This window comes from Piliocolobus tephrosceles, chromosome 3 (assembly GCF_002776525.5).
Source record: "Piliocolobus tephrosceles isolate RC106 chromosome 3, ASM277652v3, whole genome shotgun sequence".
Lineage (NCBI taxonomy): Eukaryota > Metazoa > Chordata > Mammalia > Primates > Cercopithecidae > Piliocolobus > Piliocolobus tephrosceles.
In genome coordinates this window covers 169,834,333-169,850,948 of record NC_045436.1, presented here as the reverse complement: position 1 = coordinate 169,850,948, position 16,616 = coordinate 169,834,333, and the positions used below count along the sequence as shown (strand labels likewise).

Genomic DNA, 16,616 nt, shown 5'->3' with positions numbered 1-16,616 from the left:
GGTAGGGAATTGTAACTTTTTTCTATAGTGGCTTAAAGCCACAACAGTACAAGATGTGAAATTTACATTAGAGGGCATTGCTCTTCTTCTAAGCAAATAAATCTTCTTGGTCAGGTCTTTGCTCTGTGGCTCACGGAACAGATGGTTGAGGATCAAGCTGCAATTGGGTGTTTCAAGGAAAAGTATGAATGCCCTTAAAAACTGGCTTCCCCACCCTTTCCTGGCAGCCACATAACAGATAATACTTGAGTGTCACACACACACACACACACGCGCACACACACACACGCACACATTTTTAAAATGTTTTCATGTTGAGTCTAGCCAAAAGTAGCCCGAGGTTGCATTCCAGTTCTGCTTCTACCCTGCTACAGCACATCTGGCAAACTCTCACTTCTCAGGACCTCAGTCTCATCTATAAATTAGGGAGTGAGTTAGGTCACCTCCTGGTTACTAAAAGAGTCTGATTCCAGGCTGTGCCCTAATAGCTTGTGGGACTGAGCTCTTAGGAGATGGTCTCCCCCATGCAGGTCTCCCCCATGCAGATCTGGTTAGATACTGCAACCTAGCTTTGAGGATGTACCCAGAGACCTGGGGAGGCTTCCAGAATTGAACTGTATCTTCCTTGGTCTCAAATTTCTATCACTTTACCTGAATAGAAAATCTTAAACTCTGCTTCAAACAGTATTTCTCTTGAATTTCAGTCTAATCATAGCTTAACAATACTTAAGATTATAATAATATTTAGGGCTATCAAAGAGCACCCTGGGTATCAGTTTTTCATCTCTCCCACCTATCACCCAGTATTGTCAGTGAAGCATGAAGCCTGGTATCTGGCTCATGGTAGAAGCTCAATAAATATTAACCACAGCAAAACAAAAAAGAACTCAGCTGCAACCCGAAATACACAGAAGTACCCCAGAAATACACAGAAATACACCAGAAATACACAGAAGAACACAAAAGAGCAGGCTAAAACACACTTCACATTTTAATGTTCTGTGGTTTACTCCTCACAGTCCTTTTCACTTTGACTTCAAGATAAATTATCTTAAGGCAAGAACCACCACCACCACCACCACCACCACCACCACCACCAACGGAGAATGACAGGTGACAAAATAAAAGCATGGCCCAGGAAATGTGTATTAAGCACTGTTCATAGCCATTCTAGGCTGTGGATAATATTCTGTCATGTCACAGGAAGGACTCAGAAGTGATAAATACATGTTTTCCAAAAGCTTCAAAGTGTTTTCTGTCTATAAACTATTAACTGGGTTGTAACTCTGGAAGTCAGTCCAGGCCTGCCATCATCATATATATTATGTATCTGAAGTAAGTGGAAAAGCTATCTGAGGTCCTCAATTTTAGTGAATTACCATTTTACCAGCCCATAGTATATTTCCTTTATAGGTCCTGTTCTGCAGTCCAAATATGATTTGTACACCAAAACAATGGCATGTTTTTGTTCTCTCCAAAACCCACTGAACACCTAGAGCTGCAAAGCATTTTTAGCAAACAAACAAACAAAAAAAGAATTTTAATAATAACACACGAGACACTGAAGAGAAAAAGAGAATCTTTGAATCATCTTTTACCTAAAAACTACTATAATTCAGTTACTAAAAATTGCAAGAACATTGGGCAAAAAGTAACAACTACTCCAATGCATCAACCACAGTGCATCATTCATATACTTTTGCCTGCCTTCACCATTACTTAATTTGGGGCTGGAAGAGACCTCGGATCTCTTCAATATTGCAAACATAATATATGTGATCTCTTCAACATTGCAGTTACATAATATATGTGATCTTCGTGGGCCTGGAATGACTCCCAGAGTTACAACCCAGTTAATATGTTATAGACATAAAATACTTTGAAGCTTTTGGAAAACAAAAAGATCTTGTCCAATATTGTGAATGCACTGATGCACGAGGGATCCAGGCTGCAGGGATGCCTGGCATCATCTGTGGCCATGTGAGCACTGGAATCCCAGATTTCCAATTCTCCCTCCAGAGGTGCACGTGTTGCCTCCTTGTGCCTCACCACAGCACCCTCCATCTTAATACTCTTCAAGGTACTAAGTCCCATCTAGGGTGGTCCAGGTAACACAGACTCTTGCTAGAACAGGGTCTGAATCCCAACTCCACCACTTCGCAGCTAACCAATTGCTATGGACTAATATGCCTTCCCCAGATTCATATGTTGAAGCCCTAACTACTGATGTGAGCTTTAGGTGGGTAACTAACGTTAAATAAGGTCATAAGGATGGGTCCCTAATCCAACAGAACTGATGTTCTTATGAGAAGAAGAAGTGACATCAGAGATGAGTGTCCCAAAATGGAAATAAGACTGGAATGATGGACAGTGGCCAGGTGTACAAGGAAGAAAGGAGTAGGGGAGGGAGGGAAGGAGAAAGGAAGGAGGTAAGAAGGGAAGGAGGGAAAGAAAAAAAGGGAGGGAGGGTGGAAGGAAGGAAAGAAGGAATGGAGAAGCCATGCGGAAAAAGCCAGGACAGGAAGGCAGGAGGCAATGGTCTCTGAGGTCATATCCCTTCTCTGGGTCTCTGTTTCCTTGCCTGGAAAGAACATGCTTGGTGATGAAGAGAACAGATGTCTAGAGAAATCTAAGGCATCAACAACAGAGGATGTTGTTTGTGATGTTATTGTCGATGTTGAGAATGTTGTTGTTGGCTGGACCCTTTGCAGGGTCAAGGAGAAAGGGAAGGAAAGGCCTTTCAACTCGTTAGGACTCATCTTAACAACTCCTGGCCTGTCCCGCACGTCCTCCTGTTTCCACACATTCATCTCAGTTGTTGAACTATAAGGCATGCCAAAAGGAACGGGAATACTTTTCCAATTTCTACACAATTATCTTTTTTATGGACTACGTTCTCAGGGATGCTAGCTCATGAAAGCAAAATTCATATTGGCAAAATGAGTGTTTTACATAGATGTAATTGTCGTCTCCAACAAGTACCTCGCAAGGACATTTTTCTCAACATTTGAAGGGCCTGGGAGGTCTTTTTTCATTACAGTGCAGCATGTAGTTTATCCACTTATATCATTGACCATGGAGGCTTAAGATATATATATATATTCCTTGCTTCTAAGTTTCATTTTCAGGAAGGAAAAATGAATCAATTTCCCTCAGATGACCTAAATGTCTATAGGTTCCTCATCTTCTGTATCAGGGTCAACAAACTTTTTCTATAAACAGCCAGATAGACAGTAAATATTTTAGGCTTTGTGGGTTACACTATGTCTCTTCCAATGACTCAGCTCTGCCATGAGAGCATGAAAACAGCCACAGATGATATCTAAACAAATGTGAATGGCTGTGTTCCAATAAAACTGTGTTTACAAAAACAGGTGGTGGGACCCTAACAAATTCTGCCCCTACCATCTGAAATGGCAACACCTTTGGCACAAGCTTCAATAAAGAGCACAACCAAGCTATTGCGACACAGTGTCTTGACCTGAACTCTCTGCATGGCCACGGACGGTGGCTCTCCCCAAGCCAGCTCTCAGGGAACAAGAAAAGAGTGAGCGAGTCTGCCGAGCCCAGGGACTCCTGGGTGGAACTTTCTTTGGTCATTTTTGCCCGCTGCTTACCTGTCGCCATGGACTTAATCTCATCAAGAACAGGGATGATGTTGGGCCTCAGTCGGTCAAGAATTCCGCCTCCTAGCACTGAATTGATACCTACACGCAAATAAGCACAGGGATGGTGAGGGTGGCCTCTGCTCATCTCTCCACCCCGCCCTCATTCTCTCCACACTGCCTCAGCCTCTCCTGCTGCAAAACCCATTTGCATCCTGGACCTTGTCTAGGGGTGGACTCGTGTACAGAGATTTCTCTTCAGGGTCTCTGCACCAACTGTTCCCCAGTGAAAAATTAATGACTACGACTCACAGACCCGGTATTTACTTATACCAGGAACATGGTGTTATCATCTTGACCTGTGTGCAACGCCCTCTGTATCTAATCTCTTTGACTAGACCCAGGGTTCGCACCCAGACTGCACTCTGGTGGGGGCTGTCGTGAGCATTATGGGATGCTTAGGGGCATCCCTGGCTTCACCCCACCTTTACCTCATTGTGACAACCGAAAATGTCTCCAGATGTCACCAAACATGCCAAATGTCACCCCCCAGTTGAGAAGCACTAAGCTAAACCTTGGCCTGCAGGGTTGAGCCCTCTCCATCCAGCCATTTCTGAAGCCACTGGTTGCTCTGAGGAGCCAGCTGTGTCTGTGTAGGGCACCTGGCAGGAAAACAATCTTTCCCTCATGAAGGAAATGGAGAACGAGCGCTTGTGACTACAAGAATGCTAAAGCTTTCCAGTAAGTGTAAAACGAAGAAACAGTCTTCATTTTGCCTGTGACATTCTTCATGCTGCCTGTGAAACAGATGCCTTCGATGAGGGCTAGATTCTAATCGCTGAGTAACAAAGGACACATCGGCAGTAAGGCTAGGGAATCATCTTTCTGTCTTCCCCCAACTTTCACGTATATCATTTCTTAGTCCATGTTTTATGGGAGATGAGTCAAAACAAAGAAACCAAAAAAAATGTGAAGCAACTTTAAATTTTACTCACTGTTCAGATCTGAGAATGCCTTGTCCTTGGTAGTGTTGTACTGGGCCAATATATATTTGATTTGCTGAAAAAGAACATTCTGTGAGACCTTCCCTTCTAAGGTCCAAAGGCAATAAAAAGACAAAAGGAGATTTAATATACAAAAGTTTTCCTGAATCAGAGCATTTTGAGGTAACCAACAAGTTCTTAGAGACTTTTCTACTCTCTGACAAGTTGGAACCCATGAGCACCGCACATTTAGGCTGCTTCCTGCTCAGACACTTTTTAAAACGATGTTCTGAAGATGTAATTCATCAACATGCTTCTGGAGTACAGAAGAAAGGGAACCTCCTCTCCCATCCCCACCCTTCAACCATCCCATTGGCCTTCTCTAAAGACCATTTGTGTGTCCGTGAGTATGTGTGCATGTCCTTCCCAAGGAATTTGACGTACCTATGCAGACATTAATAAATGGATGTTTATAAAGCTGGATGGTTTCATTACAAGAGTAACTTTGTGCAAGTGATGGAAAGTTAACTATATGGCCAAAAAGAAAGGATAATAGGGTCTCAAAACTTTTCTTTTTAAAAAAAAATCATAAGAGCCTTAGAAGTGTTAAGTCCTTTTATAATACATACTGTAATTTAAGCTATTATCTTAATAAAATTAAAACACCAATCCTGAAATTCGGCTTTTGTACTCTTTTGAAAATCACTTTCTGGGGTTTTATTTATTCATCCAGTGGACAGATAGCACCAGTCTACGCTGATTCACTGTGTTTCTAGAAGGTTCGAATGAGATTCCAAATATACACAGGAACTCCAAAAAGCCAAAAATATAAAGCATCGCAGTACATGGAGATGATGGTCTTTACCTCTGGAGTTTCATTCAAGAAAGTTCGCAAGTCCTTGAAATTGCTGTCTGCCAGTTTCCGACTCCTTTTGATCCGGGTTCTTACCTGGTGATTTGCCACAAAACCACAGAAGATGCCAATGCTGCAGGAAAAGGCAGAAAGAAGGAAGAGCATTTACTGCATGGTCCATGGTTCTTTGTCCAGGTCCAGGCAGCAGAGCAGGAGTCAGGGAGGAGCCCGCAGAAGGACTGGCCTTTCCTCTCAGGCTGCCCTCTCCTGCCACAGCCTTCCCACCGCCATCCCACAGTCAAACCACCACACAGGTAGGGGCTACAAAACAGGACTCCGTTCTCTCAGAGGAGGCAAATCTCCATTCTGTTCAAAATGACTCTCATCAATGGAACAATGTTCACAACAAATTGTGGAGGAAATAGGTGGGAAAAGGTTATAAGGCAGCATGCACGATCCAGTTCCATTCCTGTCCTCATGTGAATGTGTGTACACACCCTCCTGTGTGAACATATGCACGCATGTGAACACACACACACACACACTCTTCTGCTCCCTGACCCCCTAAAGAAGGCTATAGAAAAAAACATCAAAATGACAAGAGTACTTGGAGCTTGTAAGGTTTTTGGTTTCTCTAATTGTCTGTTAGTGCCTGTATTGTCCAGGTTGGAAAGAAACATGAGTTACCTTAGCACTAAAATGCTATGTGAGAAACCACATGCAACAGAGGATCTATGTGTTATTTCATCTACAGAAAATGCGAAACAAGTGAAACGGTGGTGCTAGAAGTCAGTGGTTATGCCCAGAGCAGGGGTGGAATGGCAGAGTACCCTGTTCATGGGTGGATTCACTTCATGGACACTTATGCATATGTACTTGTGAAAAGGACACTTTCCTCCATGTGAAATACACTTCAAAAAAAGCTTCAAAAACGCCCTATGAAAGGCATCTTGCAGGAAAGTCTTCTCTATGTGGAAAAAAAACAAAACGTCTTTTTTCAAGCCATCTAAAATGTCTAATGTAATAATTTTTAAGGGCTCTTACTGTTGACTAGTTACTAATAATCCTTTGACTTAAAATAATTTGACCAATTGGCCTGTTTTTGTGGCAAAGCCTTTGAATATATAGTTAAATTAGAAGGTGCTAATTGCCAAGGTTCTGTTGAATCTGGCCACTAGATGGCAGTAAGGAATCACATAAACATAGGCAAATTATTTTACCTGCAGAAGCAAGTAACAAACTTGTTAGTTTGTAATCATCCAATGGAAGATGTAGACATGGTTTTAGAACTAAGTTTTGCAAATAATAGGCAAACTTTAAAAACATATTAGATGGAGAAAATCAATACATTGCCTCTTCAGCAAAAGTAATGTCTTGAGGCTTTATTTGTGCATATAATCACGGGTAGGATGACTAATCCCATGTCCCCAGGAAACTTCTCCATTCTGGGTAAATGGGGACAGTTATTCACCCCACTTATAGTATAAATACATTCCAATGAGCATTGTTTCATTACTGGTTTCAAAACATACTTTTCCATAGCAGTACAACATATGTCCATTAGGTTTCCCACAATGCTCCATAAAAGTCTATATAATACAACGTTGAGGAATGTTTCTTATGGTTAACAAGTTGCAGTGTAGTGAGTACTAGATCAGGGACACAAGATTTGGGTTCTGGGTCCTGTCCTGCCGCCACCGTACTGTACAAGCCAGAGAAAATAACTTTCTTTCTGTGGACTTCAGTTGGTACCTCCAAACTGAAAAGATCAGTTTAGATCTTTAGGTGTAATTAGATAAATTAGATCCAATCTAACTCAGATTAGATAAGTGCTTCTCAAGAGGTAAAGGAGAACAGTACTGGATGTACACGTTCTCTAAGATTTTTAAGTTTGGGTTAATTCCGATGGTAAACTTATAAAATAAATGTTAACAATATTCTATCCCATTTGGAAGGACCGCCTTATAATTTGTCCTAAATTTGCATTGGTATTTTAGGAGCCGATGCACTATAGCAATAAGAGTTATTAACTCAGGCACTCATGCCAAAAGAGGTCAAATGACTCAAAATAATGATTTTGGAGTTTTGTGAAGAAGACACGCACACACACACACACACACACACACACACACACACACAAGCTGAGTCATAGCAATGCACCTGGAGCTTGCTACCATGCCAAATTCATAACATTCTAGACCATGACGAGTCAGGATCATCATCTGAACATACCTGATGTTCACAACGGGGATCCTTGCTCTCTCTTCCCAGCATGTCCAAATTATTTTATTCAGTCATCAGATTCCAGATATAAGTAGTCAAAGTGAACTTGGTAAAAAGAACCAGTCCAAGTCCACTTTCACTTGACCCACACTGACCCCTCCACTCATCCCCAGAAGGGAGAAGAACCTCCTTGAACTCCCAGAGGCTCTCCCTTTAATTCTGATGGGGTATGTCTCTCTTCACACTTTAATTTGTCTTTATTCTTATGTATGTTTAATTTTCCTAAAAAGAGGTGAAAACTACTTCTTTGTTAACTTTGTATAATGCAGTCTTGTCTACACTGGGTGCTCCATGAAGGTGAGTTTAGGGGTCGAGCTTTGGTTTCATTTGGTCTATTTAGAAGACTGGCCATATGTCTGAAGTGTGAGTCAGAAACTGTCTTTGTGCCTTTATTGAATAAATGTCCTTACTCACAAGATCATCAGTCAGTGAAATGAATTGCAATACAACATTTCAATACAACAGTGGATTTCAATGCTATGTATTTTAGACCTACATTTCTACTAATCAGTAATAGATCTAATTAAAATTAAAGCATTGATATTTTTTTAAAAAAAACCATACTAAGCTGGGTGTGATGGCACACACCTGTAGTCCTAGCTACTTGGGACACTGAGATGGGATAATCACTTGAGCCCAGGAGTTCCAAGTCCAGCATGGGCAATACAGCAAGACTCCATTAATAAAGAGAAAAAGAAAAAAAAAAAAAAAACTGTACTAAGCAAAATTATAGGGTAGAAGTTAGTGATTTTCAACGCTGATTTTCAAACTAATGCACAAAGTAAATTTTGTATTTAAGTTCTAATGCCTATGTAAGCAGGCAGAAAGCATTAAGGAAAAATTAGGTAGCATGGGGTCCTGGAAGCTGGGAGATCAAAAACGGGCTGGAGGAGCAGTTAATCTGTAGGTGTCAAAAGTGCCATCATGATGGCAGATAAATATTACCATATCTTCCCATTTTCCACAAAAATCTGGGAATCTGGATTCTTATGTGAAATCTACCAATTTTTAAATAGTAGCAACTAACAAAAAAAATTTTAAATACTATGCAGACCAACTGATGGTCTCCATTTGCAATCTCAAATTGAAACCTTCTGTTCAAACACAAATAGAGAATAAAGAAATTACGCTTTGAGGTATTGATTTAGACACTCCCTGTTGTTCAATGTATTTTTTGAGCAAAATAAGGTATGTGAATAAATATTTTTATTTGAACAATCAGCAGTCGATTATTAGAATATAAGGATACTAAGAGACATTTACCTAACACAAAAAGGAAATAATATTTCAGTGAATGTCAGTTCTCTGGCATTTGACATAAATGCCTTTAAACAACCAAAAACATATGCTTTTAAGCAGTACAACAAAATCTCTTGGAATTTTTAGCAGAAGATAAGAATTTTTGTTTTTATAGCCTTACATCTTCTATATTTTATTATGGAAAAATTAATTTTCTCACATATACACTTACAAGTAAATAAGCTTTTTATAGAGTAAGGCTAAACCTTACTTTTAAACCTTTACTTTGAAACTTGTAACTTTATTGTTCCTACCAATTTCTACTGATTTAATAAAATTAGCCAAAGAAAGCCAAATAAATGCTTTCATTCTATAACTGATCTCTTATTAAAAAAAAAAAAAAATACATTTAAACTGTAAGTAACCAGAAGTCATTCACATGAAGAAAGTTTCATGATTTTCAGGACTGCTATATCTAGCTCAATCTTTTTTCTACAACCTTGTAGCCTCCCAGTCAGGAATTGGCAATCACATCCTAGTATAAAATGAACTTTGACAATAGCCAGCTTCCTGAAAATGACTGGAATTCAATTCACCATGGGAATTCTTAGCAAAGCTGGCTTATCATACTCAGAAACTTAGAAACATACAGAGGAAGTCAAGGCATGGTTGTTTTTTTTCTTCCATAACCTTTATGAGAAATGCAGCGGTGACAAGCAAAGAGAAAGAAAGGAGAAGAAACTTGGCTGTTTCTGGAGTAAGACACATCTGCTTAACAGTCTACACTGAGAGGTGGAAATTCGATCTTGTGCTGATGGTCAAACAGACTGCATAAACATATGTCAGTGTCTGCGGAATTCTCACATTCCATAGCTGCCTCTGGGAACGCTCAGAGAAAGAACATGCCCACGTAGATTGCACATCTGCTAGGGAATCTTTCTCCTTAACACCTACGTCTTCCCTTCACCCCCTAAAGAAAAGATTTACATTTTTTAAAATAAAAAAGGATGCTCAAAACTAACTTGAAAATCAACTGCGTTTAATTGTAACATTTTGAGCCGCAAAAATGAGAGTCCAATAAAAGGCAGGTGGACTGCTCTGGGTTTCTGAAAGAATTTTTTTTAAATCATATGCAAAGATTATTTCTCAATAGTGTCCAATCTCCGCTGAAGTCAATGTCAGCTAGAGGCCCTGCATTAAACAAGAGAGAGTCCACTCTCCTATCTTTCCCTCCACTTCCTTTCTTTCCCCCCACCTTTTTTTAATTATACTTTAAGTTCTAGGGTACATAATAGAACTTTCTTTCCCTTTCTGTCTTCCGATTTTGTTGACATTTTTTTCCTTCTTATTTTTATCTCATCTTCTGATTTTGTTGACATTCTTTCTTCTCCTGTCTAGCTACTCATAATGTAGAAATCTTAACTTTCCCCAGGTCTTTAATCCTCCTGGCTAGCTTGGATTACTTGCAAACAATATGTAGGTATTATGCAACTCATGATGTTTAAGGTATTTGCAAACCAGTGGGGGTTTCAAAAGGAAGCCATCAAAATAGTTACCGTAAATCAAAAAGTTCAAGGCAAAGAAGCTTAAATTCTCATCAGAATTTAAAGTGAGAAAAAAAATTCACATACTACTCTCATTTAAGACTATTTATAATTTATATATAAATTCAATGTGCTACATGAAATCAAATTAGTTTTAGTTTTGTCACAATCTCAAACAGTTGATCAATTTTGGTTTAATTATATTGAAATCTGAAATTACAATTTTCACATTAATGTTTTACTTGGGTGGGAAAAAAATGGTTTTAACTGAGTGTGTAGGAGGGTATAGAATCACAGCATGCATTTTTTAAAAGAATTTTCTAAATTAAAATATACTTAAAAAATATATTGATTTGATAGGTCTGAATTCTGAAGAATTAACAAAATGGTAGCTTTCATTTTATACATAAATGGAAGCCAAGTTTATTTTTTACTTTGTAGCTTTATTGTTGATATATTTTGGCATTTTCAACATAATGTAACTAAGTCAGCTGAGAGTGAACTATAACATGCATAGCACATAATTATATGTAATGCAAATGAAAGTTCAATTTTAAAAAAGAAACCCAATGTAGTGGCTAGGCGCGGTGGCTCACGCCTGTAATCTTAGCACTTTGGGAGGTCTAGGCGGGCAGATCACTTGAGACCAGGAGTTTGAGACCAGCCTGGCCAACATGGTGAAACCCCGTCTCTACTGAAAACACAAAAATTTGCCGGGTCTGGTGGTGCATGCTTGTAAAATCCCGGCTATTCGGAAGGCTGAGGCACAAGAATCACTTGAACCCTGGGGGCGGAGGTTGGAGTGAGCCGTGATAGCGCCACTGCACTCCAGCTTGGGTGACACAGTGAGACTCTGTCTCAAAAAAGGACAGAAACTCAAAATATTGGAAACCTATTATTACACATGTAAACATTTATTCAGGTAAATAAATAACTACATTCGATCAAGAATTTTCCTGAAATTATACTCTATGTATTGACATCAAGTGAAAATTATTAACTTGTTAAGTAAGTAATCACTCTAACAAGAAGCCCGAAGGGCAGTATTTTCAGGTGATGCTTTTACATCTGAATCTCATCTTTGAGGTCCAGGGTGTATGGAGTGGGTAAACATCGCTGTGCAAGCGTCCAGACAAATGCGGCATGTAAGTTTCAGGCTTACGGGGATCCCGTAAGGGATCCCTGGTGGGTTTGACAGGTTTCAGGGCTGTACCTGAGATTCTTCTGGTAGCTGAAAAGGAGGTAACTACCCCAACAACTAGGAGTCTGTGCATTCCTTAGAGTGTATCAAATATAAAGGAGAGAGAGACAGGCACATCTGGAATGATCACTACTGAACTGATCCCAAACTGCCTCTCAAGATCAAATGTGAAAAAAACAGTAAGGATCAACTGATTTTTGGAGACACAGAGAAGGAGACAGACAGTGACAGAAAAATACAGAGAGGCAAGGAGAGACAGAAAAGAGAAAAGAGAAGAAAGAGAGAGAGATTGACAGACAGGGATGCCCACACCCCAATGTCATGAAGAAAAAACAAGTAACCAATAGTGCATGAAGTCAGATAACACATTCACTTGGATCCTGTTTACATACATATATAGTTAAGGTCGATTATTCCACTATTATCAGCAAAAGTATGTCTTTTCTTAAATAATCACCGCCCTGGAGTAAGTGGTAACGCCTTAGCCTTTGTCTGTTGTGAATATTTTTTTGTCATTGTTCAAGTTTCAGTTAAGTTAATTCAATAGGTAATACCCGAGCCTGGTACATAATCAAAAGAGACAAAAACCCAGCTACAGCAAGAAAATGACTTTCCTTCCTTCCCCTCCACAACCCTCAATTTCCTTCCCAGAGGCAACCACTGTTGCCAGTTGCTTGTCAACCCTTTCACAGCCCATCTACTCTGTACAAATATGACCAAGTGCTTGTGTCTCCTTCCTCATCTTTTCTTTTCTTTTTTTAACATAGTTACCATGTTCTACACATGGTCTGCAACCTGTTTTTTTCACTTCATCTGTCATGGTGACTGTTTGGTATCAACAAATCCGGAGCTGCCCAGTCCTCTCCAATGGGTACACTGCATTTCAATGAGTGGTCACCCTAAGCCATACATCTTATCAGACCCCTGCTTGTGGCCACACTTAAAGACTTTCCTTCTTGGGTTTGCAGCTAGAACTCCAACTCATAGGACTGACTGTTTTCAGCTAAAATTCCTGAATATTACTTCCTTAGTAAAACTTGAAAAAAATCTTACGGCTACTGAGCACATGTGGTGTTTGGAGAAACGACAAAGAGAAGGCTGTTGGCCAACCCTTGCTGTGCCTTCACATCATAGGCACATTTATTTCTATTGCTTCATGAAACAGTGGCGGAATGAATGAGGAAATGCGGAACAATAACCAAACATCATAACAAGGGAACACTGTTGTGGTGCACATTCTTCAGATGAGCAGTCTAATTTGGACTCGAAAAAACATCATCTTAAAAGCAATGTATTTCTGATCTGCCTGTCAACTGAAAAACTTTTGAAAGCAGCAGAAGCTGCAGCAAAAACACCCTAAATCATGAAGTGTGTTCCAGACTTCAAGAGAGGGTGGTGGATGAACAGCACATGTAAGAAAAATGGGTTTATTATTAGAAAGTCAATTGCATTCTACAATATTCTCAAATTTCCAAATTCAGGGAATGCATCTGTCCATCAAGATTCCTTTGGACTCAACTAGCAAATCAACTTGCAGCTCCATCTCTCCTTTCTACATGCTGCCTGTCTGCAAAGAGCTAATTAAGAGGAGTCTGCTGTGCTGGAAGGTAAATCCTTTCTGCAGTCCAAGATTTCTCAGCATACCTTCAAGTGGAAAAAAATACCAAAAGGCTGGCTCATCAGTTCAGTTGGGGCAGCTTCATTACAACACTAATGTCTGGTGCTAATGAGATCCTTTCGAATCACTCTAGACAAGCACTTGTGTTCTCCTTTTTCTGTTTCGTGGGATTTTTTTTCATTGTTGCTATTTTGTTTAGTTTTAAACTCATGGTTTATCCATTAAAATATGAGACACTCTTCCTCAGCCTAAAATACAATCAGTTGCTGTCCAAGATTCTACTTGCCTTATTATTATACAAATCACCAAGAGGGAGATTGCAAAGCACTTCCTCAGGAAGGGTCCATTTTCCTTCTGTCGCTGGTGCATTTCTCCACCACATTTGTTACAGCAACGGCACATACAAAAGAAATACCCCACCAGAGGCATCAGAATAATAAACAGCAGTCCCAGGACAGAGCATAGAATAATCCCTGCTTCATAGTAGACAATCTGCAATTCAAACAAAAGAAATAGCACATATTGCAACACGAAATAACAAGTAGAACATTCCATGGTATACAAAGTTGTTTTGTTTTTTGTGTGTGTGTGTGTTTTTTTTTTTTTTTTTTTTGAGACAGGGTCTCGCTCTGTTGCCCAGGCCGGAGTGCAGTGGCGCGATCTCGGCTCACTGCAACCTCTGCCTCCTGGTTCAAGCGATTCTCAGGCCTCAGCCTCCCAAGTATTATATTTTTAGTAGAGACAGGGTTTCACCATGTTGTCCAGGCTGATCTTGAACTCCTGTCCTCAAGCAATCCACCTGCCTCGGCCTCCCAAAGTGCTGGGATTACAGGTGTAAGCCACGGCGCCTGGCCATGTTTTATTTTTTTAACGTATCTGCCATCATTAGTTGAATCTGAATATATATATATTTTCCATTTTGAAGCTCCTCTTTGAAACAGAGGAAGCAGAAAATTGAGTTATCAAATATAGGGCCAAGTGGTTACTAGAAGATGTCTTTCAGCCCCTAGGAAGATGTCTAAATGCTAGTTTGAGCTGCAAACGGTTTAATTTTAACCCCGAAGGTATTTTGTTTGTTTTTAAATGGATCAATAAATCTTGGCAGGAGTACTTGCATAACAAATAATCTACATATAAGGTGCTTTACACCAGGAAAACTGCACAAATAGAAGTTAAAGACTCAAAGCGCTTTGGATTGGCTGGCAAACAGTTACACAAGAATCTGGAATGTATCTTAATTTAGAAAAAAGGCTCACACTCTAAGTCAGGCACGTTAAACACAGGCCAGGCACTGGGTTTCTCCAGTGACACACTGGAAATAATAATACGCACCTTGTCAAGTCATTGTGAAAATTAGAGATAATGCATGATTAGAAATAATGTGACAAAGGACCAGGTACTGAGTAGACATGTAAGGTGCTTCTCATGCCATGCTCAGGAGCCAGATCCACAGTGAAGGACCGACCTCGGCAGTCTGTGTCTCAGACAGTTCCTGAGTTCCTAGGAACAGCACAATTTCTAGATATAATCATGTGACCTAAACCTCTTTTCATAATCACTGCTGACTTTATTCCGGGATAAACGAAAATTAATGCAACTAGATGATGAAACTTGATATCATTCCAATTCATGCATGTAGCTGCTTACATTTCTAAAGAATGGCAGCAAATTGCAAGTTGGCAGTTTGCAACTAAATGGACAATCTAGACAGCTGCGAATTCTTAAGCCAAGCTGAGCAAAGGAAAATAAAACACACGTCTTGCTCCTGGGAGCAAATGTGATGTCTTGGAGGAGAGACCTGCTTTACATCCCAGCAGGGGGCTCCCAGGTCCCTAAACTGGATGGTATCACATTAGCATTAACCTCATAAACATATTGTGAGGGACAAATAACTGAACGACTGAATGTGAAAACAACTAGCCAAGTGCCCAGCCCACAGTAGATATTCAACAAACAGTAGTTAACGCTGTGAGCAAATGCTCAAGACTAGTAAATCTCGTGCATCTGGCACTTGAATATTACCTACTTCCATATTAAGATTAAATTGCTAAAAAAAAAAAAAAAGAAAATGGCTGAATTTTGCTGCGTTCATCAAGTACGTGCTCACGCTTAAGTTAACCCCCATCCCATGTCCACGAAGAGGCATTATTAGCTGACTTAACCCTTCCTCGAGGACCAATATCACTTGCCAGTTAAGAAACCAGCCCAGACATTCCAAACTCTTACTTACGTATTTTTCCATCATTTCTCAGCAAATATTCTAAATTGTTTACTATTTTAAAGAAACGTAAATTCTTTCTGAATTCCAGGAGACACTGAACCCAAACCCAGGAGACAAGATACATTGAAATGTTTTAAATGCACTAATTTTACCTTTAAATACAAATTGTACATTTGATACACAGCCTTTCTAATGTTACTGACTAAACATCGGGCAGTATCAGGAACAAGACAGGGTATTTCAAGAGTTCACATCTAGGCTGACTAGATGAAGGCCTGTCACTATTTACACTGTTTTTTGATACACCAAGATCTTCCAGTGCTTTGTTGATTATGTTGAAGATCAACATCTAAATATCACAGAGATATCTTGCTTAAAAAAGAAGGTTGAAAGTGATGGTAAAAACATAAATGAAATGGATCATTTAAAAATTTTCACAGTGAGGATGACAGTGAAGAACAGAAAGGCTTTCAAAGAGCAGCTTGAAATAGCAGACAAGGACTTTACCTTTAGACCTAAGATTAGATTTTCTGGCTGTAGAAGTCAACGCAGGTGAGGAATTTTGGCAGAGGCAGCATGCATCAAGAAAACAGACAGAAAAAGTTATGAGTGATCAGCCATAACCAAGAATGTTCATATCCCACAAGGAGGAAATCGGGTGATAGAAGGATAAGTACGAGAAAGGAATATAAAACTTGAGTGTGAATTCAAAAAACAGTGGTTTAAGTTACTTTGAGTTCTGAAGTTCACATTTGCATTTACATTTGGATTTCCCAAAAGGTTCTTAATCCGTATGCTAATCGGTTATGAAAAGGAGAATTAGAGGGGAAGTTATAAGTGCTTAACACACTAACCATGTGATCTTCATAAAATAGAGAATCAGATCTGAGAACTCCATAGCCAATGGCAGCATCTTCCCAAGTGCCCTTTGCTAAAATGAAAATCTGATGGTGCTGTCCCCATGCTTAAAGCGATCAATGGATTCCCACCATTTTTACTCCAAACATCTCAATGTTTGATTTTAAATGTCCTTTTGTGGCAAAATAAAATTAGGTGTTCTATGTCATTT

At 39.7% G+C, this 16,616-nt stretch overlaps 1 protein-coding gene across 2 annotated transcripts in view; it reads right to left on the bottom strand.

Annotated features, from left to right (window-relative positions):
* The window catches only part of PROM1 (prominin 1), a 152,086-nt gene that overhangs the window by 51,021 nt on the left and 84,449 nt on the right, over positions 1-16,616 (bottom strand). The window contains exons 5-9 of one of the 2 annotated variants that reach the window (XM_023206949.1): positions 16,055-16,081; positions 13,613-13,818; positions 5,454-5,574; positions 4,601-4,664; positions 3,618-3,707 (exon numbers count right to left, since the gene is read on the bottom strand). In XM_023206949.1, the coding sequence (XP_023062717.1) occupies positions 3,618-3,707; positions 4,601-4,664; positions 5,454-5,574; positions 13,613-13,818; positions 16,055-16,081 (508 nt within the window). Of the gene's footprint in view, positions 1-3,617; positions 3,708-4,600; positions 4,665-5,453; positions 5,575-13,612; positions 13,819-16,054; positions 16,082-16,616 lie in introns of those variants that run through there. The other variant, XM_023206948.1, reaches the window with a different exon arrangement.